This window comes from Stegodyphus dumicola, chromosome 3, assembly GCF_044657685.1.
Source record: "Stegodyphus dumicola isolate Sdum_Otavi_A_Nest chromosome 3, ASM4465768v1".
Lineage (NCBI taxonomy): Eukaryota > Metazoa > Arthropoda > Arachnida > Araneae > Eresidae > Stegodyphus > Stegodyphus dumicola.
The window spans coordinates 107,606,573-107,632,295 of NC_140770.1; the positions used below are offsets into that span (position 1 = coordinate 107,606,573).

General features: G+C 36.6%; 1 protein-coding gene across 2 annotated transcripts in view; it reads right to left on the reverse strand.

Moving 5' to 3' along the window:
* Positions 1-7,041: 7,041 nt before the first annotated feature.
* Positions 7,042-25,723, reverse strand: part of LOC118190855 (carboxypeptidase D-like) — a 164,044-nt gene continuing 145,362 nt past the window's right edge. Inside the window, exons 10-11 of one of the 2 annotated variants that reach the window (XM_085813149.1) lie at positions 8,690-8,800; positions 7,042-8,445 (exon numbers count right to left, since the gene is read on the reverse strand). In XM_085813149.1, coding sequence (XP_085669275.1) covers positions 8,735-8,800 — 66 coding nt within the window. In that variant the 3' untranslated portion in view covers positions 7,042-8,445; positions 8,690-8,734. The remainder of the gene's footprint in view (positions 8,446-8,689; positions 8,801-25,723) is intronic. The other variant, XM_085813148.1, reaches the window with a different exon arrangement.

Consider the following 25,723-nt stretch of genomic DNA (forward strand, 5'->3'; position numbering starts at 1 on the left):
TGACGCTGGTGATGAGATGTAATCAAAAATATACGAGGTGATCACTTTTATTCTTTAAGTAACATACGTTTTTGGCGTAGTTTTGGGTGACTATCATCTTGGAAATATTGCTTCTTGGTGTCATAGAAACCGCCAAAAATGTCAAGGGGCACCCGATTATAAACTTTTACCCAAGCTTAGTGTGCCTAGGGAAATTACAATGTAGACTTCACAATTCTTGAACTTCGAAGAATCCTTTCTCGCATACGTAAGACCATGCCCGCGCTAAGCGTAATCGGCGCTGTCGTGCAAATATCTAGCGAGCGCCTTTATGCAGTGACGATATTAAAGCGAAACTGCTTATAGTTAACACTTAAAATGAAGTATTATTAACATTATAATATAAGAAACCAAAAAAATTACATTTTATCTTTCAGTTTGTATAAATGGCAGTAGTATCGCGTAGAAAATGTATAAATGCGAAGTGCTTTGGCAGGGCTTTCATTTGTGTTCAAGTTATTCATGTGAAGAGACTTTGGCGTGATTATGGCCGCACGACGAGAATTAACAGACTTTGAACGCGGAATGGTAGTTGGAGCTAGACGCAAGGGTTATTCCATTTCGGATATCGTTAGGTAATTCAACATTCCGAGATCCACAGTGTCAAGAGTGTGCCGAGAGTATCTAATTTCAGGCATAACATCCCACCATAGACAGTGCAGTGGCCGACCACCTGCACTTAACGACCGAGACCAGCGACGTCTGCGTAGAGTTGTCAATGTTCACAGACAAGCAACACTGCGTGAAATAACCGCAGAAATCAATGTGGGACGTACGAGGGACGTGTCCGATAGGACAGTGGGGCGAAATTTGTCTTCCTTGGGCTATGCCAGCAGAAGACCGACTCGAGTGCCTTTACTGACAGCACGACATCGCCTGCAGCGACTCTCGTGGGCTCGTGAGCATATCGGTTGGTCTCTAAGCGAATGGAAAACCGTGGCTTGGTCAGATGAGTCACGATTTCAGTTGGTAAGAACTGATGGTAGGGTTCGAGTGTGGCGCAGACCGCACGAAGCCATGGACCCAAGTTGTCAACAAGGCACTGTTCAAGCTGGTGGTGGTTCCATAATGGTCTGGGCTGTTTTTACATGGCATGGACTCGGTCCTCTGGTGCAACTGAACCGATCATTGACTGGAAATGGATACCTTCAGCTACTTGGAGATCACTTACAGCCATTCATGGACTTCACGTACTCAAACAACGATGGGATTTTTATGGATGACAATGCTCCATGTCACCGGGCCACAATTGTTCGCTATTGGTTAGAAGAACATTCTGGACAATTCCAGAGAATGATCTGGCCACCTAGATCGCCCGACATGAATTCCATCGAACATTTATGGGACATCATTGAGAGGTCAATTCGTGCCCAAAACCCTGCACCGTCAACACTTTCACAATTATGGACGTCTATAGAGGCAGCATGGCTCAATTTTCCTGCAGGGGACTTCCAACGACTTGTTGAGTCCATGCCACGTCGAGTTGCTGCACTTCGCCGGGCAAAAGGAGGACCGACAAAATATTAGGAGGTATGCCATGACTTTTGTCACTTCAGTGTATATTTATTGAAAAATTATACATATATTTATTTTATAAAAAATTAACACTTCAAGCTAAGCTAAATAATACACTAAGCGCATTGGATACAAAATACACTATTTAACAAAAAAAAAAAAAAAATCATCGCATCAAGAAGGAGTCGTCCGATGGAGACAAAAATTGGTGGATAGGAAGATTATTTACAGAATAGAAAATGATTACACAGGCCCTATTTGAGGGCCTGTGTGACATGCAATAATGAAAACAGGATCAGCACGCTACTCTGGGCGTCCCCAGACACGTCTTCGATGATCGTCACAACACAGTTGGAAGCTGGATTCGTCGCTAAAGACTATATGTTTCCAGTCAGCATCAATCCAACCTGATCGAGCCAACCACCACTCTACTCTGGCTCGACAGTGTGCAAGTGGCATAACGTTCAGTACGAGCGTAGATTTCGTTCTCTCAGCCGTCTGTGAATGGTCATGGTGGATACCCGTGTGGGGTCGCACCTCTGATGGTTGATAGCGATGAATCAGGCGCAGTGGCAGCTGATTTGACAATCACTCTCTCCTCCCGGTCGGTTGTGGCCTTAGGTCGACCGCTACTATTATGACGCTAAAATCTGCCATTATCCACGCATTCTTGCCAGCATCTTTTAATCACCGCATCGCTTCGGCTCATATGACGAGCAGTTCTCTGATTTGCCCAACTTGCGTCTTTCAATCCAATGATACGACCTCTTTCAAACTTTGACAGTTGCACGTAATGAGCTCGAATTCTGCAGCGAGGCATTTTTTCTGTCGTTGAATGCTATCCTAAATCGCAATGCAATAGAAAGTTTTAACAACAGTTCGAGAAAAGCTTCTTATATACATATGCAGGATGTGCAATTCCGATGAAATGAAGACCGCACTATTCGTTCATTGGACACCAAATTTCAATCATTTGCATATTTGGTCAAAACATTTATTCAAACGAAATTTAAAAGCAATCAGATGATTTTTTCTTAGTGCGTCGATTTTTTTTGTTATAGATTTTATATTGCTTAACACTATTAATTATCTTACTAAAAACAAATTAGTTTAAGTATCTAATAAGTTTGTACCGAATAAATTGTTGTTGCTAGCGTCGTTTACGACAAGGTTCAAACTGTGATTACAACAAGGTACAAAAAATGCTCCAGAGCTGATATCTAGGCATATATCCAAAATTCTTTTCTGCACACCGCTATGTTGTTGACAACGATACAGCTTGGAGTTTCAACCGGCGATGCTATATTTTCTCCAAAAGTTTGCAATAACAGCAGTTCATGCATAAGTTGCATACTATTTATATCGCTTTGTTTTTTATCAGTTAATGCTTTTTGCAGTTTTGACATAAGCTGAGCTGATCTTGTAAACATATGTGAGCGAAAATATGTGATGCTGATGCGTATGTTAGGGTAGATGCCGGCGCCGTAGACGCGTTCGACAAATTGCTAATTCTTATTTTGTGTCTACTGTTGCAATCATAGAGATTTTGTGCAACATTTATCTTTTTTTTTTTGGCTTCTTTTGGTGATTGCTTGTTGTTATTGTTATCCTACATAAAAAAGGTAAGTGCAGTTACATATTATGTTAATCATAGGTTAACTTTTTATTTCGGAAAAGCAACGATTTGAGCACAATTACTCAAAACTGTTTATCTGTCATGTTTGAGATGTCTGATGTCATGGTAAAATGAGACAGTATGATAGGAGGAAGGGGCACTCAGACCTGGCGAGATTGAGGCGACCTTAACAGAGTTCACCGTCCCAACCCCTAGATGACCTAAGAGCGATCTAAGAGGCTGCTAACCTATCGGTCAAGCCGAAGAGCTAAGACTAAGCTGAGTCAACAGGAACAGTCAGCAGCTCACATTCCCCTCCCCATCCTGGAGAGATCTGCCATCAAGAGGGGTCCCAACCACGGACAGCAGAACGAAGTCACTTAAACACTGCCAGACAGACCGGGCCCACCAATCCGGCCTGCTAACGCTACGTCATGGTACATAGACTTCAGCTTTAGGCGCCCTCAGAGGGAAAACAAGGAAGGATATGAATATGCAGTTTTGACTCTCCTCAAGGTATCCACTGAAAACCTGGAAACCTCCTGGCGCCCACTTGAAACCTCAAGCAATTTAAAGGCTCGCTGAATTCGCAAATTCCACTAACGGAAGTGTTTCCTTGGTTAACCATGAATATCTGACTATATAACTCCACCAGAACCAACGGAACGGACAAAACAGTACCATATGGTCCCTATCGAGCCTGAGCCAGATATCGCCAACGATGACTCCAGTTCTGTGAAGACTTTTAAACACTCGTGGTCGACACTGCCTAGATACAGATCCTAATCAGTAGCTTCCCAGGTTTCATTTGAGTCGACTACCCCAGGAGTGGCGTTCAAATAAGACAAGAATTTTCCTGTTGAGATAGGCTCCGAGACAGCCTGCTTGTTTTAATGATTGCCCGACGTCTTTTTGAGTCGGCGCACTGCAAGATCCCTGCACCTATTGTCGTCGCGGGCCTGCCTAAGACAAGTCCAAGTTCAGATGGTATGAGCTGTACCATGCTAATGCATTTGTTCTCTGAGCTATTGGTTCCCCTTCTCATCCATTTTAATAGAGTGTAGAAGGAGCATATTTTCCCTCATGGCATGGAGGAAAGCTTACGCTATTCCCATAGTCAAACTTGATAAGGACCCGAAGAATCCTTGCAATTATCGGCTTATATCACTTACCAGTTGCCTTTGCAAAATCCTGGAACGTATAGTAAACTTTTGTCTAGTTTACTATTTGGAAAAGAATTATCATTTCACCGTATCAGAGTGGGTTTCAAAAATACAGATCAACCGTATCGAAGGGAATGATAAGATTTAATAGGGAGTTTCAAGTAAAGTTTGGTTTTCTGTTATCCAAAGCATTTTATGAAGAACGTGCGCCTCAAGGTTGCGTCTTAAGTGTCCCACTTAAGATAAATTCTGTTCTGAAAGAGCTTCTTCCTTATGTTAATGGGACATTATATGTGGATGACTTTATGATAAGTTGCAGTGGGGTCGACATGAGGTATATCTACAAACAGTTGCAAATTGCCCTGAAAAAAGTTCTGAAAAAAAATCAAACAAACATGGATTGCAGTTTTCGAGAGAAAAGACTAACAAAGTGCACTTTCAAATACGCAGCCAATATGCCTCCGCACAGGCCTACATCCAGATCCAAAATTCTACTTTCAAGATTCTTCAATACCAGTTTAGCCAGACGTAAAATATCTTGGAAAGTTCGTAGACAGAAAGCTCTCGTTCATTCCCTACATTCGGTGTATTAGAAAAAAACACTTGAAGACCCCAAACCTCATAAAAGTTCTATCGAGCACATAGTGAGGATCTGACATTATGCTACGTTCCGTATCTCTAGAGCGCTGATTAGATCTAAATTAGATTACGGATATTCACGTCCATCTGTGTTATTAAAACTTGATCATATGTACCATCAAGCTTTGCGCATTTGTTCTTCACATTTCCTGCGCATAGCCTATACATAGAATGCATTGAATCGTCACTTCAGTTAAGCAGCTGGTAATTGTATCTTTGCTATTATTTTAACATATTGTCCCAGTCTGAACATCCTGCTCGATTTCTAGCAATAGATAATTCATGCGATTTTCTTTCCTACGCAACCCTCTCCACCAATACTACTTCTCTAAAAGGTCTCCCTCTTTGTTCGAAGACTACGGTATGTCTGAGATTAATGTTTAAGCAAAATGTTTCCTTGGAATGATGTAAGAATCCAATTTCTTAAAGTTTAAACATTTTGAAGAGAACAATATTATAGAACTTTTTTCTCTGAGCTATTGGTATAGAGAACAATATACCTAACGAGGTTATGTAAAAGCAGTTCTTTTGGTTCACAAAAATGTATATAGTAACTATGTACCCGTATTTATGTTTTGATCGAAAGTTCGTATCCACGTTGAAGCAGCCTTTGTGATTGGATATCACACTGAAGGCTCAGACTGCACAAATATTGTTCTGTTTCCATTTCTAATTTGCCATCTGTATATTGTATGCCTTCTTTGATTTCAAAGCAATGCTATAAAAGATTGATTATGCATACGGACTTATTTAGTGCTCTACGTTAATTGCAAAATTTTTCTAAGAGAAACAGATCGTTTGTTTTCGAAGTGCTGAACATAAGCTGCAATCTATGGATATGACATTCTTTACTGCTATGTGCCCAAATGTCGAAGTAAAAGGAATGAACTTGCAGATATTGCAACAATAGCAATGTCAACTACTTTGGGATGTTGAGCTTAATGACAAGTAAGAAGCATGAAGCTTTGAGTGGAATACTGGAAAAGTACTAAAAACTGGAAGGAGAAATTGTTGTTAACACGCCTTACTACCTGTCTTTTCTGAATCACATCACCACCTAAAAGCGGACAGTGAACCGTTGTATCCTAACTATGATAGTGTTTTATCTGTGCGTCATTTTTTAACAGAGAGCCTGTAGTTTAAAACTTCTATTGAAGCTTCTCAATGAGTGCGACTATCCTCTTGATCGTATAATCGGAAAAGAGGTCAATACCAAACTGTTTCGCACCTGAAAGACACGGGTCTTTATTATTTAATTTGATCTAGTTTTGAAGCTGTGTTTTTGTGTTTTGCATTTTAAGACTAAGCATTTTAATGTGTCTCATGTTTTTTTTTTTTTTTATTTTACTCATGTTTTGTATCTGAAATCATTATATGAGTTTTATAAAGTAATTGTTCATCTTAGCATCCATCATTTTATTACTTCATTTAATTTTATAAGTCTGCTGTTGTTTGAAACTTGTATATAGCATTAACTTATACTAGTAGGTAGGCTGGGTCGGAAGTATGTAATATGTTTTTGGCGCACCTAATCTTTCAGATTATGCGTCAGAAAATTCACAACTATTGCTATACAAAAACATTTAAAAAGGATAAAAAGATATAAAGGGTACAATTTTTTTTCTATTTAAAAAAAATTTTGTTTACACATCAGAACGAAAGTGCGTAAGCAAAGAAAATCAAGCACATAGCTGTACATTTTTTAATCCTTAAATTGTATATGTTTATAAAAATGGTGAAAGAAAAGGACAGGAATTTTATTATGTATGCAAATAATTTTATTAAGCACACTGATACACACTCAACAAATAAAAATGAAAAATAAATATTGACATAAACAAAAATAATAAAATAACCACATAATTTAAACTAATTAATAGCAGCTGACTAAGAAGAAAAAATAAAAGGTCTTAAAAATAATTAAAATTGCATGCTGCCAGACATATAAATGGACATTATTTACTATTTCTCTTGATTTAAAAATTTGAAATAGCTTTAAAATATTTAGCATTTTTTTCAAGAAAGTAAACAATTAAGTAAAATACGTAATCTCAACATTTTAAGTGTTGCTGGAAAATTTAAAAAAAAAAGGGTATATAAATGTCTTGTTAAAATAAGCAGTAACAGTCAGAAAGTTTCTGATGCAACCAGTTGCAAACAGAAGTTGTTTGTACAATATGATAAATGAATTCAGTCTTCCATAAACATTGCTAGAAGTTTTTAAATTAAAAACTATTACACGCATGTACTTTCCGACACGAATATTCACCATTAGCAAATAATTTTAAATGTGGTATTATTTATGTTACGAAAGCAATAAATAAATTTACAAATGTTAAATTTTAGCTATGACACTTACATTTATTTAGTCAGTAAAATTCAAAATAAATTCAATCTGTAACCAAAAAGTGACAATGGCAAGGAATTGATAAATGATTTTGAAATATGCAGTAGTATGCTTCTGTTGGTTTGAAAATTAAAACTTCTCAAAATAAAAGAAGAAGAATACCGTTCTACCCTCAATACTAAGATGCACGCTTTTCCCTCCTCCGACGTTTCGTTCATTCAATTGAAAAAAACTGCATTGTTTATGGGAAGACTCATTACTTTCAATAATTATTACATTCAATAATCAATGTATATAAGAAAACGTTTTAGTTGCACATTTTAAACAAAACAATATAGATACAAGTATTAAATAATACCTTCATAAATGAAGAGGAAAATGTTTTGACACTTTTATTTTACTTTTTGACACTTATACTGAGGAATTTTTTCCAGTCAATTCAGTTTTTAAATAAAGCATTTTATAACATTATTTGCCAGCCACTTTTTCTTCCTCATCTTATGATAAGGTATGACAAATACAAAAGAATTTAAAGATCAAATTCCTAATTTACTATTTGTACGACAGCAATTTTATAAAATTACAGTAATAATATTTCAATCTATGGTCTCATATTTGTATGCGATAGATACTAAATATTTCGAAAAATTTATACAATGCTTATCCTATTACACAGGTAAACTATTGCAAAAGATAAGAAATGCATCTTTCTGAAAAGATGTTTTTATCAAGCACAACATTACTGGATTGTTGTCACTATAGAAAAAGAGTCTGTGTAATTTAATTATCATATTTTTGATTCAGTTTGGCATAAGGAATGAGTGTATACCCGTGTGGCAGTTCTGTTCTTTGTAACTGTTCATACATCGACGAGTGACACTAAACAAACTGACTACATAAAAAATACAACACTTTCTTTGTGTTCACTTTCTGAGCCATGGACGAGATGAGATCAAATAAAATGCGTTTCTTGGGACGGTTAATTGATAGCTACTTTAGTGTTATCCATAAATATCGTAGCTCTGGTAATAATGTTTGGGTGGAAAACTGTAATCCATGACGTAAGATGGATTTCCATAAGCATAGCTTCGAGGAAATATCACAGCTTCCTTGGGCTTCAGAAAGTTCTAAAAAACAAAAGAAAAGGAATTAGTCATTAAAATTATAAAAGGAAAATTCGCGAGCATGCCTTCCATTTACTTATTTCAGTATCATGCGCTTGCATTGATCCATGCAGACCGTTTTAACATGCAAAGCGAATGAGGATAAGAGAACTGAAATGAAGAAGAATATTTCTGTATTAAATTGAAAAGGGAAGGAAACATGGTAAAAAGGAGAATCTTCCGCATATATGAGAAAACAGGAGCCCACCTGATGTTAATTTTACAAGGATGACGAAGAGAGCAAGACTTAACTTCACACTCCACACTTCCACACATTCAAAGTCACGAAGATTCTGTTGAATATCACTATTATCACAACCTGAAAAACACCCATCACCTGTTAGAATATACAACAACAATGATTTTAGTATTAAAGGAAATAAACTATCGAGTTTTACCATTGTTTGAGAAAGGAAATTCTATGTGTTATTTGAAAATATTACGCCAATTCAATTTGAAAAAACAAAGTGCATTTCGGAACGATTGTATGATTTCTTTTCGTATATATCAACGAAATGGCAGCGTATTGTGCCATGAATTCAAAATGTGACGATATATCATCCTCAAAATAGTAACTTTTTCTCAAATGACAGGTATAAATGTCAATTACGAAAGATGATTTAGATATGTTATTTATTCCCGGTATGTTGACAGCCATTTATCAGATGTCTAATATATTTGAGCATGTTGCTTTCTCTTATCTTCAGGGCTTATCTGGAATCAGTTATCAATATGCGTTATGATGATCGCTGTTTTCCACATTTTTCTAAGCTCGAACGCTATTGGTCTATGACTGTCCAGTGGTCTGCATATCACAGAATGTCCGCAATAAGAGTATAAATGTCAATTACGAAAGATGATAAAGATATAAACATCTTTTGTTAATTAAACAAATATGCTATAAAACTCAATTATAAATTTTTGAGTTTGATCAGTGCACTGCTATAAGTTGAAAAAAAATTGTTTTTTAATCTTATGGGAGGTAGAATTAGAATGGCTAACGAAATTGGCAATTTACCCAAGCCACCATTAGAGGTGGTTAATTATAATGTACAGCGAAACAAGTTGATACTCACTTGTTTTGCTTGACGATCCTATCAGACCCATCCCTGTCAGATTCAACGTCCATTAATTTAACCACCTCTAATGGTGGCTTGGGTAAATTGCCAATTTCGTTAGCCATTCTAATTCTACCTCCCATAAGATTAAAAAACAATTTTTTTTCAACTTATAGCAGTGCACTGATCAAACTCAAAAATTTATAATTGAGTTTTATAGCATATTTGTTTAATTAACAAAAGATGTTTATAACGTCACTTACACTGCTGGCGATTAAAAGTGCAAAACTCTGAAAGACGCTAATTATGAAAGCCATATTTATTTTATAGGTAATTTATAGTATAAGAATGAAATGACTGTAATTACAACTTAGTTCGGCTTGCGAAATGCAAAAAAATCAGTATTTGTTTCATTCATTATAGACAACAATATTTGTTGCTACATGACCCGGCATACACAGGAATGTTTTGATTTTTTTATTTGATGTATTTATATTAAAGTTATTTTTATTTTGGTTGTTTTGGTTTGGTTTATTTGATCATGACAAAGTATGCCAGGGCTATCTGTCTAAGGGGAGGGAATGCCTTCGTTGAAGACGTTCTAAAGGAACTGTCTGTATGCACGTTAAGACGCGGAAAATTACGTAAACGTCCATGCCCTCTCGCTGGATTTGAACCCTATATGGAGAGGAAGAGATATCGTATATGCCAGTACCTGCGGTTTCAGTATGTCGCAAAGGTGCTTGCTATAGCCTTGGCGATCTGTGATATCTCAAGCGTTGCAGAATTATGCACCAGACTTCATCATTAGGTACAAATTCCGGTGAGAGCAGGGTTTAAAGAAATTATGCAAAATGGTAACTATTCCAGGAACCATTGAACGTTGCATGCTGCTTGAGTTCTACGTTACCCAAAGCTGACTCAGAAGATAACAGAAAAAGCAGGTTCCATCACTTCACCCATATAATGTCATTCTATATGGGGCCCACCAGCGGCCGAGCGGTAAAGTCGCTGAACACTGGTAGTTCGGTCCGAGGTTCGAATCCCGCGAACGGGCTGGCTGCATGGGCGTTTTCACGGTTTTCCCCATGTGTAACGTGTATACGAGCCAGTTTCCCTTAGAAAGTCTTCCACGAAGGCATCCCTTCCCTTAGGCAGATAGCCCTCGTGTGCTTTGCCATAATTAAATACACCACACCATTCTATATGGTTTCAATATTGCTGAAATTTATCTGCTCCTATTGCGGACATTCTGTGATATGCAGACCATTGGACAGTCATAGACTAATAGCGTTCGAGCTTAGAAAAATGTGGAAAACAGCGATCATCATAACGCATATTGATAACTGATTCCAGATAAGCCCTGAAGATAAGAGAAAGCAACATGCTCAAATATATTAGACATCTGATAAATGGCTGTCAACATACCGGGAATAAATACTAAACGTGAACGGGACTATAGTTTAGCCCTTTGGCATCGACTGTCACGCAGACCTACCAGCATGAAGCGCGCTGCCTCCCATTGGGCACACGGATCTGACAGAGCGTTTCCCCGTTCACCTCGCCCACCACGCATTCGTGTCAGTGTTTAAGAACGTTTCAGAAACTAATATTTTTGGCACAAGGGGCGAAACGATAAATGAGGATTGGAATTAGGATCGTTTATTAAAACTGAAGGATTTTTACGAATGTAAAACGCCTCTAGAAAATTCCATTCGTCAACTAAAATGCTTTTTGAATAATTTTGGCAGCAGGAAAAAAAAAATGGAAAATGTGGTTTTCTGATCAATAAGGTCGAGCAATAGTCGGATTTATGTGTTTCTTTTTTCCTTACATATGCCTCATAGCACAACACTTTAAGGCTCTCTTAGTTTGATTAATATAAATTACACTACACTGGCAAGGAATCCTGTATATACTCCAGAAGGTTATATCCGGAATGGGGTCTTTAAGTATGGCCGCAAAAGTAATTAAAAGCAACTTCCACTAGCGAATTAGATATTCTAGAAGCGTTTCACATTCATAAAAGTATTTCCGTTCTAGTTAAAGACTCCAATTCCTTGCATATCTGCAGCTGAAGAAGAAAGTTCTATATTTAAATCTCTGAAACCAATTCTGAAAATTTATGAATATTATGCTGATTCTTTTTTCTTAAACTTCTCTAAGGATTCCCTGTAGATTGCTGAAAAGCTAGTAGATTGCTCGAACGTACTTCCATTTCAGAGGCAATTGGTTTACTTAAAAGAGAAAATTTATTGTTTTCAATAAAATCCTGAGTGTCACAGAAATTCGGAAATTCACCCGAGAGCATATTCTAGCAACTAAGTTCCAAAATCGATGCGTAGCAGAAAAAGGATGCATGAAAGGGTATGGGTATGGCGAAAGGCCAAATAGGCAAAGTTTTAGGCCGACGCCTCAGAGAAGTCCACAATTTGGCCAGAAGAGACAATTGGATAAAAGAGGAAAAGATTCAAACGTGAGTAGCGGTCGCCAAAAAGAAGGGCAAAAGAAAAAACTGGTACAATTTAAACCAGGGTACTAAAGGCAAGATGGTACAATGACCCCAGAATGAAGAAAATCCCCAAAATGTTCAGTTAAACACCGTTATAAGGTAAAATTTGGAGTTGCCAGTTGTGCAGGTGTTACTAAATAACGTCCCTACAGAAACACTGATCAATAACCGGACCCAATGTAGTTTTATCTCAGAATCGTTTTTTCGGAAGCATTTTAGAAAATATTTAAGAGATAATTTAAGAGAGGCAAAAGTTGTTGCCAACCAACGAGAACAGATACGCTTCGATAAGATGTCCAAGTGAAGAATGGACAATCAAAAGTTATTTTCTTTGTTGTGAGAAATCTTCAACCTGCGGTAGTTTTACAGGTAGATTTTTTTTAAAACGGCAAGAGCTCATTTTAATTTTCAAGATTCTAATTTACAGCTACAGATCAACAAGTTGGAAGAAAGACGAACGCAGCCACCGAGCGTTATTTACAGCACTTGGGCCCGGAGGAAAAAGAAAAGTTAAAAGAACTGGTAAGTGACTTTTCAAATTCATTCAAAGAATAACCAGGCTACACTCTTATTGTGATTCCTACGATAGACATCGGCACCGCGGCTCCAGTGAGGTCTAAATCTTATCGTTATGATAAAATTAAAGAGAAACTAATTGAGGATCATATAGAAGAAATGTTAAAGTTATAAAATTATAACTCCTAACAACGAGTTTTTATGCTAGCCCGATGATGTTCTGTAAAAAGAAAACTAATCTCCTACTTACCAACCTCAAAGCATGTTCGCTGTTGATTATTAAGAAACTTAACAGCATAACTGAGTATCCTGTCTATCCCTTCCCCATAAGAGATGAACTCATTCGAAAAATTAAATCTCTAAAATCTATAAACAAGGCTGGATCTAACATTCGGCTATTTCCGAATTCGCGTGAAGCCTGATGATGTTCCTAAAACTGCACTTACTACGAACTCCAGCGAGTACGCTTTTCTGAGAATGTCGTTCAGCTTTAACGGAGCATCTGCCACTTTCCAACGTGCCATTGATACAATATTACGACTAGTTCTTGGCAAACATACGTTTATCTATTAAACGATCGTAGTCACGAGTGAAACAATCGACGATAAGACCATTTTTAGATGTACTTTCGCTTCCAAATGAAGCTGGACTAAAAATAAACGCCGCCAAAAGTAAGTTCGCTGCTTCAGAACTTCGTTACTTAGACAATAAAATAGTCAGCAAAGGAATTGAAACCAAAAATTCTAAAATAATAGCTATTAAAAACTACTCTCCGCCAAATACTGCAAAGAAACTATGATTACTATGCATGTGTTTATATTATAGAACTTTCTTTAAGACCGCTCAAATAGCGGAAACATCATTATGGTTAAAGAGAAAAACCACTCGCTTTACTTTGCTAGCCGAGACCAATACGGCGTTTGAAAAACTAAACCAAGCTTTAATGCGATAATTTTTTTTTTCTTAAAATTACCTGAAAACGACGAAAATCTAGAAATTTCGGCAGGTGCCTCTAACTACGCAGTGGGTGCTGTTCTTATGCAGAATGGTCAACTAGTTGAATATTTTAGTAGAACCCTTAATTCCGCAGAGAAATTAAGAGTGCCACTGAGCGAGAAACGCTCGCAGTACAAAAATTTCAGAGTACATTTTGGAAGTGCATCGATTACAGTTTATTCTGATAATGCGGCCGTAGGGCGGTTGTGTTCAGGAAGAAATTATTGCTAAGGTTGATTAGATGAGCCCTTAAACTTCAAGAATTCAACTTAATTATCAAACATAATCCGGGAAAGGAAAACATGGTGGCCGATGCCCTTTCAAGAAGAAAGTTGAATGAGGAAGGAAATACTGTAAAATGCATTATACGGCGAAAGTACTCGATTCACGAGAAATTATTACAGAACAATTCCAAATGGATACAGAATTTAAAATATTTATTCTTATTTGAAGGATCCAGATAATTTTGAACACCCGGACATTACGGCAACAAGAAATACAGCCGACAATGGTGACCTTATTGATAATCTATTTTATTCGAAAACCACGAATCAAAAGTAACGAGTTTAGACCGGTTATTCCAGCGAGTTTAAAGTTAAACATTCTAAATGATTCGCCTATTTCTGGCCACGTGAGGCTTAGAAAAATAGTACAACGAATTTGTGAAGTGGTGCATTTTGCGCAATTGCAAAAGTTTGTAACTGCGTATTGTCAAGTCGTTCCATAAGTTGCACATTCTTCGTTAAGTAAATATATTTTAAAATATGGACTCCGTTAAAATTAATTTCCGAAAGCGGAAAATAGTTCGTTAAATATTTGAAGAGTTATGCGCAAAATTTGGCATACACCACCTAAAAATGGTGCCTTATCGACCGAAGTCAAACATAGCGGAGCGGGTTAATAAGAACATAGTTAAAGTAACTCCAGCCGAGCTATTTTTAGGCTGAATTAAAGCTTATTTTTAGCCGAGCTAATTTTATGAATTTTTAGGCTGATTTTTAGCCGAGCTATTTTTAGGCTCCAGCCGAGCTATTTTTTGGCTAAAAGTTATTTACGCTGCTGGACAAATTATTCTTCCTACAGAAGAGAGCCCCAAGATTCCAAATGAAAAATATCCAAAAGATAATAGATGAAGCAGTTAAAAATCCAGACATGGCAAGCTAGAAACAAAAAGCATATCATGATAGGAATCAGAAGGAAGTCAATTATTGTGTGGGAGCTCATGTTTTTAAAATCAAGCATTCTTTATCATCGGCAGGAGAAGAGAGAGTAACTAAATTTTGTCCACGATTTCAAGGCCCATACCTAATTGAAGGAATTAAAGAAACAGTAGTTTATTTAAAAGATACAAATGGAGGAAAGACAGCCGCTCTTTAATCACTCTGATAAGTAACCTAGCTTCAACCTCCTTTAAAAAAAGCATTTTCACGCAACATTTTCTACAAGAACTTAATGCGTATTCACATTATACATGAAAAAAATTATCTCCAAAACAATCAATTCCCTCACCATAGGCACATTCATTCGGCCACAGAAATTGATAAAGGGATGAATAATTAGTGTTCACTGGTGTTTTTTGCTCTGCCGCCAAGAGGCCAAAGTTTTTTTTAAAAAACTCATACGGGGGAGGGGGAAAAAACAAACAACAGTTCTTTAGAAAATATGCTAGGAGCATAAGTTGCTGAAAAAATGAGGAGAGAAAACATACCCGAAAAATAATTGAAAACAGTACTAAGTGTAAAAAGGCAAAAATGAAATACTAGATTTACGTAACACGTGTTAGGAATCAGTACTTGGAAACTATATACGTCACATTATTAGACACTGTAGCTGGTTTAGAATTGGCAGGTGCAGATGTAATTTGCACATTTTATGTTTAGAATTCATTATTACACTAATATTATACTTTCTGCCTCTAATCGGGAAATTTTTAAGACAAATAAATGTGTTTCTCTAAAATAAAAATGTATTTTAAAATTTTATAGTTCTCTGCTTTAACACAATACATTTTTTCACTCATCTTATGTAATTAGTGCAGTCATTTATTGATTTACTTATTTTAAGAACTTTAAACATGGATGAAAATTTCATTTCTATTAACATGAAGACTTTTATACCGTAAAATAATCAAGAAATTTGTCTCTTTCTAGTTAAGAGAAGGAATTTTTGTAACAAGTATTCGTTAAGAGTCTTTCTCTGTTTTAATTTTTCATTTTTACTTGATTAAAAATATTGTGCTTCTACATATTATTGTATGTTTTATCAAAAACATTCATACAATGTTTAAAACAATTAATTATATTTTGAAATGGTTATTAATGAGCCAATTTAGGTTTATTCTATATAAGTACAAAACTGTACTCATGCATACATTTGAACATCAGGTGAAACAAATTTTAGTTACTTTAAAAATTCTGAAATAAGTATCTCACGTCATTACACATTGTGAAGGTGTAGATACATCACGTTAAACTGTAAAATTTTTAGATAAATTATCATTTTAGGGAAATATTTTTATTTGCCTCATGAGTATAAAACTGCAGACAGAAAATAAAATTATTGCCTAGTAACGAATTCTAAATACAAAACCTGTTAATTACGTTCCCTTCCTCTTGTTCGATTCTAAAGCATTATTTTATAGTATCTAATAACATGAGGTATATATTTTAATGCTTTACAAATTATCAAGAACCACCAGAAAGAATTTTCGCTTTTTTAAAATCATAAATAAAGGCCTTTTATATGACGAACAAAATGATCGCTTAGAATTGTTTGTGATAATTATTTTACCATTCATTAGATTTCTGTTCGAGCATTAAATCCAGATGATGATTCCGCTTCGTTATTAACACACACATCAATTTACTTACATATAATACAACGGTTTACAAACATAATTATTAGGCACATATCTTCGGTATGATTAGGCTTAACATCTTAGTTCTTCCGAAACTAAATTATCAAATAACTTCGGAGACAGGATGTCCGCAGCGGCACTGTTCAAGTACAGAAAAGTTTCTGCAGTTCTGGGTGTCACAGCGAAAAAAATTATTAGTGGAATTCAGTTTGCTTTGTGTCTCACTAATAAAGCCAAGAAAGCAACAACATTCGGCCAACTTCAAAATTTGCCTTTTAAACATATGGTTTCTCACTAAAAGGCGAATAACGGCAAGTATATATGACTGTGGCTGATACATTTTTAAGCTAAGTTAGAAAATGCTTGGATACATCAGTTTATTGCAGTTTTATCTCAAAAGATTAATGAAAAATCTCTTTGCTCCAAAGAAAGCGAATAGTCTGCTTCTTTGGAGATGTGTTCTGTAGAGTCTGCTCTTAACATATTTTTCCAAATGTATGTTTCACTTTCTCATTTTATTTATGAAGACAGTCATTTAACGACAAAGAATCTAATCATTTCTAATGGTAAAGGGGAAAAAAATCAAGTAACTTTATTAAAGAAATTCAAATTATTCTTTTTGTAAAGTTTGTGAAAGAACAAAACTGGCATCTGCTAAAAGTAGTGTTATGTTATTTTATAGAAAATGTTAGCAGAATATCAATTCTAAATGCCACCAAACGTTATTTACGATATTGACATTGTTAACACAAAATGCCTAACAGTAACAATTAATTTTAGTAGAAACCTATTTATTCAAATTGACTATTGCGGAACATCTCTGATTACACTTTTTTGGTGACGAGGGGGAATACAGTTCACTGTCCGATTTTATAAAAACATGAAAATGGATTATTTTTGCACATATTAGATAATTTTGTTATTTTTGCATATGTTTTGCTTAAAAATAAATTATTTTTAATTTTTAGTTAAGTCACAGAAAGGAGTCATATGCCATTTTAAAATTTTAGGTAGCTGAGCTCACTACTATTAAAAGATAAACCAATTTCCCATACACGAACTTTTAAAAATAGCAAAAAATCTCATGATGAAAATTAATACTGCTGCAGTTTAAACGCATGAATATTTACAAACATAATTTATGATGTAATCCATCAATGAATGTAGATACTTGAAAGCCATATTCTGAATAAAGGTTTTACATTTCGATATTTTTGCATACAATATGCTGAAATTGTTTACTAATATTAAAAACCACGTATTTATCTGCAAAGAATAAGGCAGTGAAAAGGCTGGTTTGAAAGAAAATTGAAAATGACTACTTTCGAACCTCACTGATTCAATAGAATTACATTTTTTTAACCTTTTTGGTTAAAGAGAGTTTTGGGTAATCGAAGTTTGGTAACCGAAATTTTGGTACAAATTTTCCTTTTTCTATTTTCTCGTCTTTATATTTTGTTTAATCGATTATAATGAAGCACTGAGGAACTGACTGTCAAAAGGGAATGATGACTTCATGGAAAACCTTTTTAAAGGAAGCCGGCTTACTTCATTTACCTTACACATGGAGTAAGTCTCTAGCTACGAAGATATTACTACTTCCATAACTGCTAAGGAAACTGCAGAAAAATACACTCATGTACATAAATTAAGGATAATGCAAAATCAGGCAAAGGAAGAGTTAGAAGCAAAACAAATTTGACTTATTTGTAAAGCTTATTTATTAAACAAAAGGTAAAGAGCAAAAAAAAAAAAAAAAAAAAAAAAAAAAGATGCTATATGTTTGATATTATTAAAAAAATTAGCGATTTTTTCTCCCTGGAGCAAATTACAAAAAAAAAAAATATTATATGGTTGGTATGATTTTTAATACATTGTATGTCTCCCAGACGATGCAATACAGTCCGTACAACGCCTAGGCATGCTGAGTATCAAATTATTGATCTGATCTTGGGGGATATTACACCACTCAAAAAGCAATGCTCTCCGAAGTTCCGGTAGACCTGTAGGAGGAGGTTGACGGGCTGCAACTCGTCGGCCAAGTATGTCCCACACGTGCTCTACTGGATTCAAGTCCAGTGAGAATGCTGGCCAGTCCATACGGGTGATATCCTCCGATTGAAGGCATTCGCTTACGATGTTTGCACGGTGAGGACGGGCGTTGTCATCCATAAATACAAATTGTGCGCCCATGAAGCCCCGAAACAAACGTACATGTTGTTCCAGAATGACGTCCCGATAGATTTGGCTTGTCATGGTTCCAATTTGAACATGCAGGTCAGTTCTGGAACCCAGAATAATTCCACCCCAAACGAGCACTCCTGCACCATCGTAACGGTGTCGTTCAATGATGTTTTCTTGGTGGTAACGGGTACCTGGAGCTCTCCATATGAAAGTCCGGAGAGAATCAGACTGAAAGCAAAACCTGGACTCGTCGGAAAACATCACACAAGCCCACTGTTGCGGTGTCCACAATGCATGCTCTCTACTCCAGGCTAACCGCAGGCGACAGTGAGTTGCAGTAAGTGGAACGCATCTGACAGGTCTACGAGCATATAGACCAGTCTGCCCTAAGCGTCTGTACACGGTCTGCCTTGAAATTGTCGTACCAGTGGCTGAAGAGAGCTGACAAGACAGGTCTGAGGCTGTGCTCCGCCTGTTTCTTTTGGCAGTAACTGCAAAATACCGGTCCGCATTCGGCGTTGTAACTCTGGGGCAACCTGTGCTGTAACGTCTACTCACATTACCATCATCTTGGAATCGTTGCCAAAGGCTGGAGATGACAGTCTGGGCAATTCCAAGTTCGTCTGAGACTTCCAGTTGGGTACACCCACATTTCAGACGGCCGATAATTCTACCACGTAAAAAATCATCCAAATGCGTCCTTTGTGTCATAACTATTCGGTTATTGCACTGAAATGCTTATAAAGCGCCTATGAACAATTTTACTTCTTTGCCTGTATTCCTTATATATCACTCTCTTACACTCTCGTCATTGTGTCGTACCATCGGTGTCATTTGGTTACTTCCTGAAATTTGCATATGATTCTTGAAGATGTGTGTAATGATTTTGCAGGTGATATATTTATTTTAGAGTTCGATTTCCGCGTGACTCCGAATTATCCTTAATTTATGGACATGAGTGTAATTTGCTCAGACCGTTCCAACACACGTGTTAACTAGACTACTACTTACCTTTGAAGAAAAAAAAATCTTAAGATCCCTCTTCCTTCCCCCCCCCCAAAAAAGGGGGGAAAAAGAAGAAGAAAAAGAAAGAGAGAAACTGGCAAAATTATTCAAAAAAGCAAGAAAACCATAGATGTAACATTCGATACAGCAAAATAACATGTCAACATTTTAATAAATGAAAATTGTTCTATATTCAAATAAGATATTCCTTTCAAACAGGCATCTACTTTTAAATAAGCAGAGTAAAACAGTTCTGCACTTAATGCTTTTTTTTTTTTTTTTTTTTTTTTTTTGAAATAGAACTGTTTCATATCCGATCAGGACACAGTTCAGGAAAGAAGAATTTCGTTCGTACATATCCTTCATTTTTACAATCCATTGGCACGAACAAATTTTGCAGCATATAATGCATTCAGAGACCGGTTCGTTCCATTCAAAACTACTTCGGTTATAAGGTATTTTCCCCACTTTCTTGGCATGCCTTCGTGGTGTAGTGGTCAGCATGTACGACGCGTATTCGAGAAGTCCGTGGTTCGAGTCCTGGCGAGGGCATTGCTCCTTTTTCGCGTTTCCAAAAAATCCTAATGTTTCTACAGTGGCGCCCGAACTAAAAAAGGTGTTGAATGATGGTTCTTCACCTTCGGGATTTGGCGATTGGGTCCCCTAAACCCTAGTCGCCCTTTAAAATGGGGAGTAGATAAGGTATTTCTCCTGCCTTATTAGCATGCCTTCGTGGTGTAGTGGTCAGCATGTACGACGCGTATTCGAGAAGTCCGTGGTTCGAGTCCTGGCGAGGGCATTGCTCCTTTTTCGCGTTTCCAAAAAATCCTAATGTTTCTACAGTGGCGCCCGAACTAAAAAAGGTGTTGAATGATGGTTCTTCACCTTCGGGATTTGGCGATTGGGTCCCCTAAACCCTAGTCGCCCTTTAAAATGGGGAGTAGATAAGGTATTTCTCCTGCCTTATTAGCATGCCTTCGTGGTGTAGCACGCTCGACACGTATTCGAGAGGTCTGTGGTTCGAGTCCCGGCAAAGGCATTGCTCATTTTACATGTCTCCTGCTTCCAAAAAAATCTTAATATATCTACACGGTCATTGAAATCATTTAGATCGGCCAGAATAAGTCTTCTGAAGTGTATTCCTTGAATAATGTAACTTTTAAGGCATTCTACCAAAGGGTTTTCAGTGAAAATTATCATAATTTAATGAAAAATTATCTGCTATAAAAATATGAGGTTACTATTTACGATTTACAGTGTTTCACAGGCAAAAGAAAAATTGAGAATCAGTACGCTTTCTTTGATTTTGTAAACAAGTCAATTATTTGCTTTCAGAATGGGGCTTGAATTTGTAAGTCCACACGGTCACAGAAACAGAGCAAAAGGAGTTATGATATTGATAGCAAAGTTGGCCTCTTTATTTTAGATTTTCTAGGAAATGCGCCAGCAGAGGTAAATTGCATAATGATAACCGTGCGAGATAACACTAAATGGCTGCGTGCCAAAAGTTAATGTTTTCCTTGAAACAAACAGCAGAAACTGATGGGAAGAAGAGGCCTCTTTAACTCAACATATTACTGTAACTACGCTTATTAATAACTTAAAAAAATTCTGATGCACCAAAGCCTCTTCATTAAGAGAGAAACTGATTGATCTTCTCCATTATAAAAACGGATGCAAAATCCTGCACGGCAAATCAATAGGCGCTTTAGCATAAGTTATTCCTGAACAGCGAAGACTTAAATTTATAGTATCGCTAAATAAAAATAAATCTGCCTCTGGAACATCATAATATCAAACTAAAAAAAAACTTCTTTATCGAGCCACTCAAGAGAATTATGAAATTTTCTGCTAGAGGACATCTGCAATTTTGCAAAATATTTATTTTATATGCATAACATCAAATGATCCGAAAAATCGCGAATATCAAACTTTCAAAAATTGTGGACATTTTCAAATGAATATTAATGACACGTTGTTTCAACTGATGACATTCTTACAAATGCTATATCAAATGAAATTTCACAAAAATGTATGCTGTTAGCTTTAAAAATTGTTTAATCGGTGCAAAATGGAGATGAGTTTCCCAAGCAGAATGCAACAAGAAAGATACGAAGGGATCTTTCGGGCTTTGCCATAACTGAACTAACAATAGAAAAGTGTCAGCATTGCTTACATACACATATTGAGTACCATTATGCAAATAGGGCTTTAACTTCCTGCTCTGATTAAAAAAACTGGCTAAAATCCTATTCATATAACAATGTTCTTCATAACGAGCTAGCGCAACGAGCTTTTGTGGAAGTTCCTAGGTTTAAGTTAAAAACTAACCGTCATAAGGTATAGCGACAAGTTTAATCAGGGCATTGTTGCGAAGGTTTCTGCCTCGGGGAACACCGGCTGATTTGTATAAAAGTTCGTTACTTGTATATGACGCCACATTTATTTGTAATGATCCCATCTTACGAATATTCAAAACATAGTTTAATTCAAGATTCTACACTGATGTGCAAAAATTAAGGACGAAGTCGAAAAATTAGCATATCAGCTGAACGAAGAGGCAGAGCGGACAGAAAGACCAATCAGGAGATTAAGTAAGGTGATGTACGGTAGCACATGCGCAGATATGCAGGTAGACGTAATGGGGGAGTGTCTGAGTAGTATAAAGCATGTTGTCGGTGTAAGATCAGTATTTCTGGTAAAGAGATTGCACGCCGTATAGCAGTTAAAATCACACCGAGTTGCTGCCTCAGTGAGAAATGGCGAATAATCAATCTGTTAGACGACATCTGGATGCTTTTACCCGAGGTGGAATCATTGGGAAGTTGGAGGAAGGCCGCAGTGTGACAAGTGTGGCTGCAGAGTTCGGAAGTGCTCACAGCATCGCTTCACGACTTTGGAGACAATTTCAAACTACAGGAACAGCTATCCGGGGGTTTAGTAGTGGTCGTCCACGAGGAACCACACCCGCAGATGACCGGTATATTGCCTTACAGGCCAGAAGAAACAGGCGGCAGACAGCGGGAGAAATCGCTAGACACACGACAAAGGCGACTGGACGACCGATATCGCGTTTTACCGTGGCCAGAAGACTGCACGGTGGTGGTCTGTTTGCACGACGCCCTGTACGGTGTGTACCTCTAACGCCTGCCCATCGGAGAAGGCGTTCTCTGTGGTGCCGGGAACACCGGATTTGGAGAGACAATGAATGGGGACGAGTACTCTTTACAGATGAGAGCAGATTTAGTCTGAGTAGCGATTATCATCTGGAGAGAGCGGGGAAGCCGCAATCATCCCTCGAACATCATTGAAAGGGACAGGTATGGAGGTGGCGGTGTTCTCGTTTGGGGAGGCATCATGCTTGGTAGTCGTACAGACCTTCACATCTTCGACGCAGGTTCAGTCAACAGGACCCGTTATTGTAACGAGATTCTTCTTCCATATGTGCGTCTTTTTAGAGGCGCTATGGGTCCGCAGTTCCTTTTCATGGACGACAATGAACCATGTCATCGCACAGTAGCTGCCGAACAGCTCTTAGAGAGTGAGGATATTGAACGTATGGATTGGCCGGCACAATCTCCGGATCTCAATCCCATCGAGCATGTATGGGATTTTCTAGACAGACGCTTGGCAGCTCGTACCTTAACACCAGTAACGATTCCGGAGCTTCGATTGGCGCTGCAAGACGAATGGGCAGCAATGCCTCAACAACTCATTGACACCCTCATTCTCAGCATGGGCAGACGCTGTGAAACCTGCCTAGCAGTCAGGGGAGATCATATCCCCTATTAAAGACCGGATGTTTCTTGCTGGACAGCCATCACAGGGATGTTTCGGCCTTCAGTCGCATTGCGCTCCATGCTACTTTTTCAATAAAGCTTCTTTTTATCCCTCTGATTTCTCTTTTAGTAAGTGTTGCTTACATTACTCATGTCCTTACGTATTGGGAACCTTACGGTATTAAATGTGTTGATTTGGAAAGCTTTGTACAAAAGCTTTCCAAAGTTATATTGAAAAAATCGTCTCGTCCTTAATTTTTGCACACCAGTGTATTACCTTACATCAATCCTGCATTCAGGAATCAATTTAGGAATTCCTGTGTTCAAGAATTTCTAACACAGGAACCTTATAATTTAATGAAATATATCAACTCACTTGATTAATACTCTTGATCACTCATGTGATACATCGGATTCATTTATGTTCTACAAGTCGTGAAAGCAAACTTACTTAAGGTCCTTTTCAATGTTCTTTCCATTTTTACAGCATCTGAAATACTTTAGGCAAATGTATTCAAATTTGCAGTTACTGTCACATTATTGCACGAAATAATTAAATTCCATTTCGGTGCTTATTATATGTACAGACAATGTAGGGAAAGCAGAATTTCTAAAACTTTACCTTATACATTTTCCTTACAACGTTAATCTTCAGAATTAATGCTATTGTGAAGCTTTTAAAACATTATAATAAGATGCATTTCGCAATTTTTAACTTTTTCCATTTTAGACAGAAAACAGTTTTTAAATGTACATTAAAACGTTTTTAATCTAGTATATAGCTAATAGGTATGTAGAATAATTCAAACATTAGAAATCGAAATTCTTAATCTGGATTCCATCTCTAAATGAAAAATTTATACTTTGATTTCCTTCCTTTCCCTATAAAACTCGTTAAAATAAATCTTCTCTTTCCAGAACCCCTAATAATGAAAAATATAACTTGAGAATTTCCTTAAAAAACATTTCATTATATTATTGACTATGTGAAATTTGTTGCCAATTTTTTTAATAAGGCGTCTCCACAAATGATCTAATGATGTAAGACACCATACGTTACAAGGATCTTGTAAGTTATTTTATAAATAAACATGTAAAATTTACACTCAAGAAATTAAATTATCCGGATAATATCTATACCGCTGCTGCTTAAAATGTATCTTCGTTTAAATTAGATAAATTTCTTACGTAACACATTCATAAAGATTGAAGATTCATAAAGAAGAAAGGATATTCAACTATAATAAAGCTTAATGGGATCTAAATACGACTATAAAATATAAAATCAATATAATTCATTTGCAATAGGTAGTTATTTATCTTGCATATTACTGAAGCATGCAGTTTCTATATATGTGTTATTTGCCTACAAAATATCCATAAACACGCTTGGATGTAATATAAACACTGTGGTTTGATTTAGAATACTTTTTTTTTTTAATTCTAAAAAAGTGTACGACTTTTGTGTTGCCCGCATATACAAAGTCTGAGGATTAATGTTTTAACAAATTCCAGCAAAATTAACCAAACGTGATTTGAAACATTTACTATTACGACATTTTAACTTGTTTTTCCAAAAATATCATTTGCTTAAATGAAAAATTTATACTTTGATTTCCTTCCTTTCCCTATAAAACTTACGTGTAGAATATTTTAAGCAATTAATCTTTTGCTTATATATGGTGACCATCTACTCTCATGGATTCGAAAACTCAACAAAGAATCGCAACAAAAATTTTACTAAAGTGCGAAAAATTGCCTTTTAAATGTTGCGTACAGCATATGAGGACGAAACATTAAAATGGTCGAATGTGCTCCCTTCCCGATGGGTACGGATAATTCCATAAAGGATTGGAATATGTTGTGGATGGAACGAGAAAGTGATTATTCTTCGCACTTTCAAACGGTTAAGAACATTGCAAAGGTTCGATAATTTTTGAAAAATCGTCACTCTCTTTGAATGATAGTTGATGAGCTTAATATGAGTAAAGATACTGCTGAAAGATTTTTCAAAAGAAAAAAAAAGTGTTCTCGCGTGAACCCCTTTGCACTAACTGCAGCAAAGAAAGAATATCGAATTTCTGCCTTCATTTGATTAAAGGGGCGGAAATTAAGCATGATTATTTGAAACGCATTGTGACTGGAGATGAAATCTGTTGCTTTACTTATGAACTTAAGACAAAATGGAAATCATCTGCTTGGGTTGGAAAAGGTTCTCCACAGCCACGGACACTTCGGTTTCAGAATTCTCGAGTAAATACTTTTTTATTGGAAAGGGAATAATTGACAAGGAACCTTTTCCTTAAAAAAGGTAACCATTTTGGATTGGAAAGGA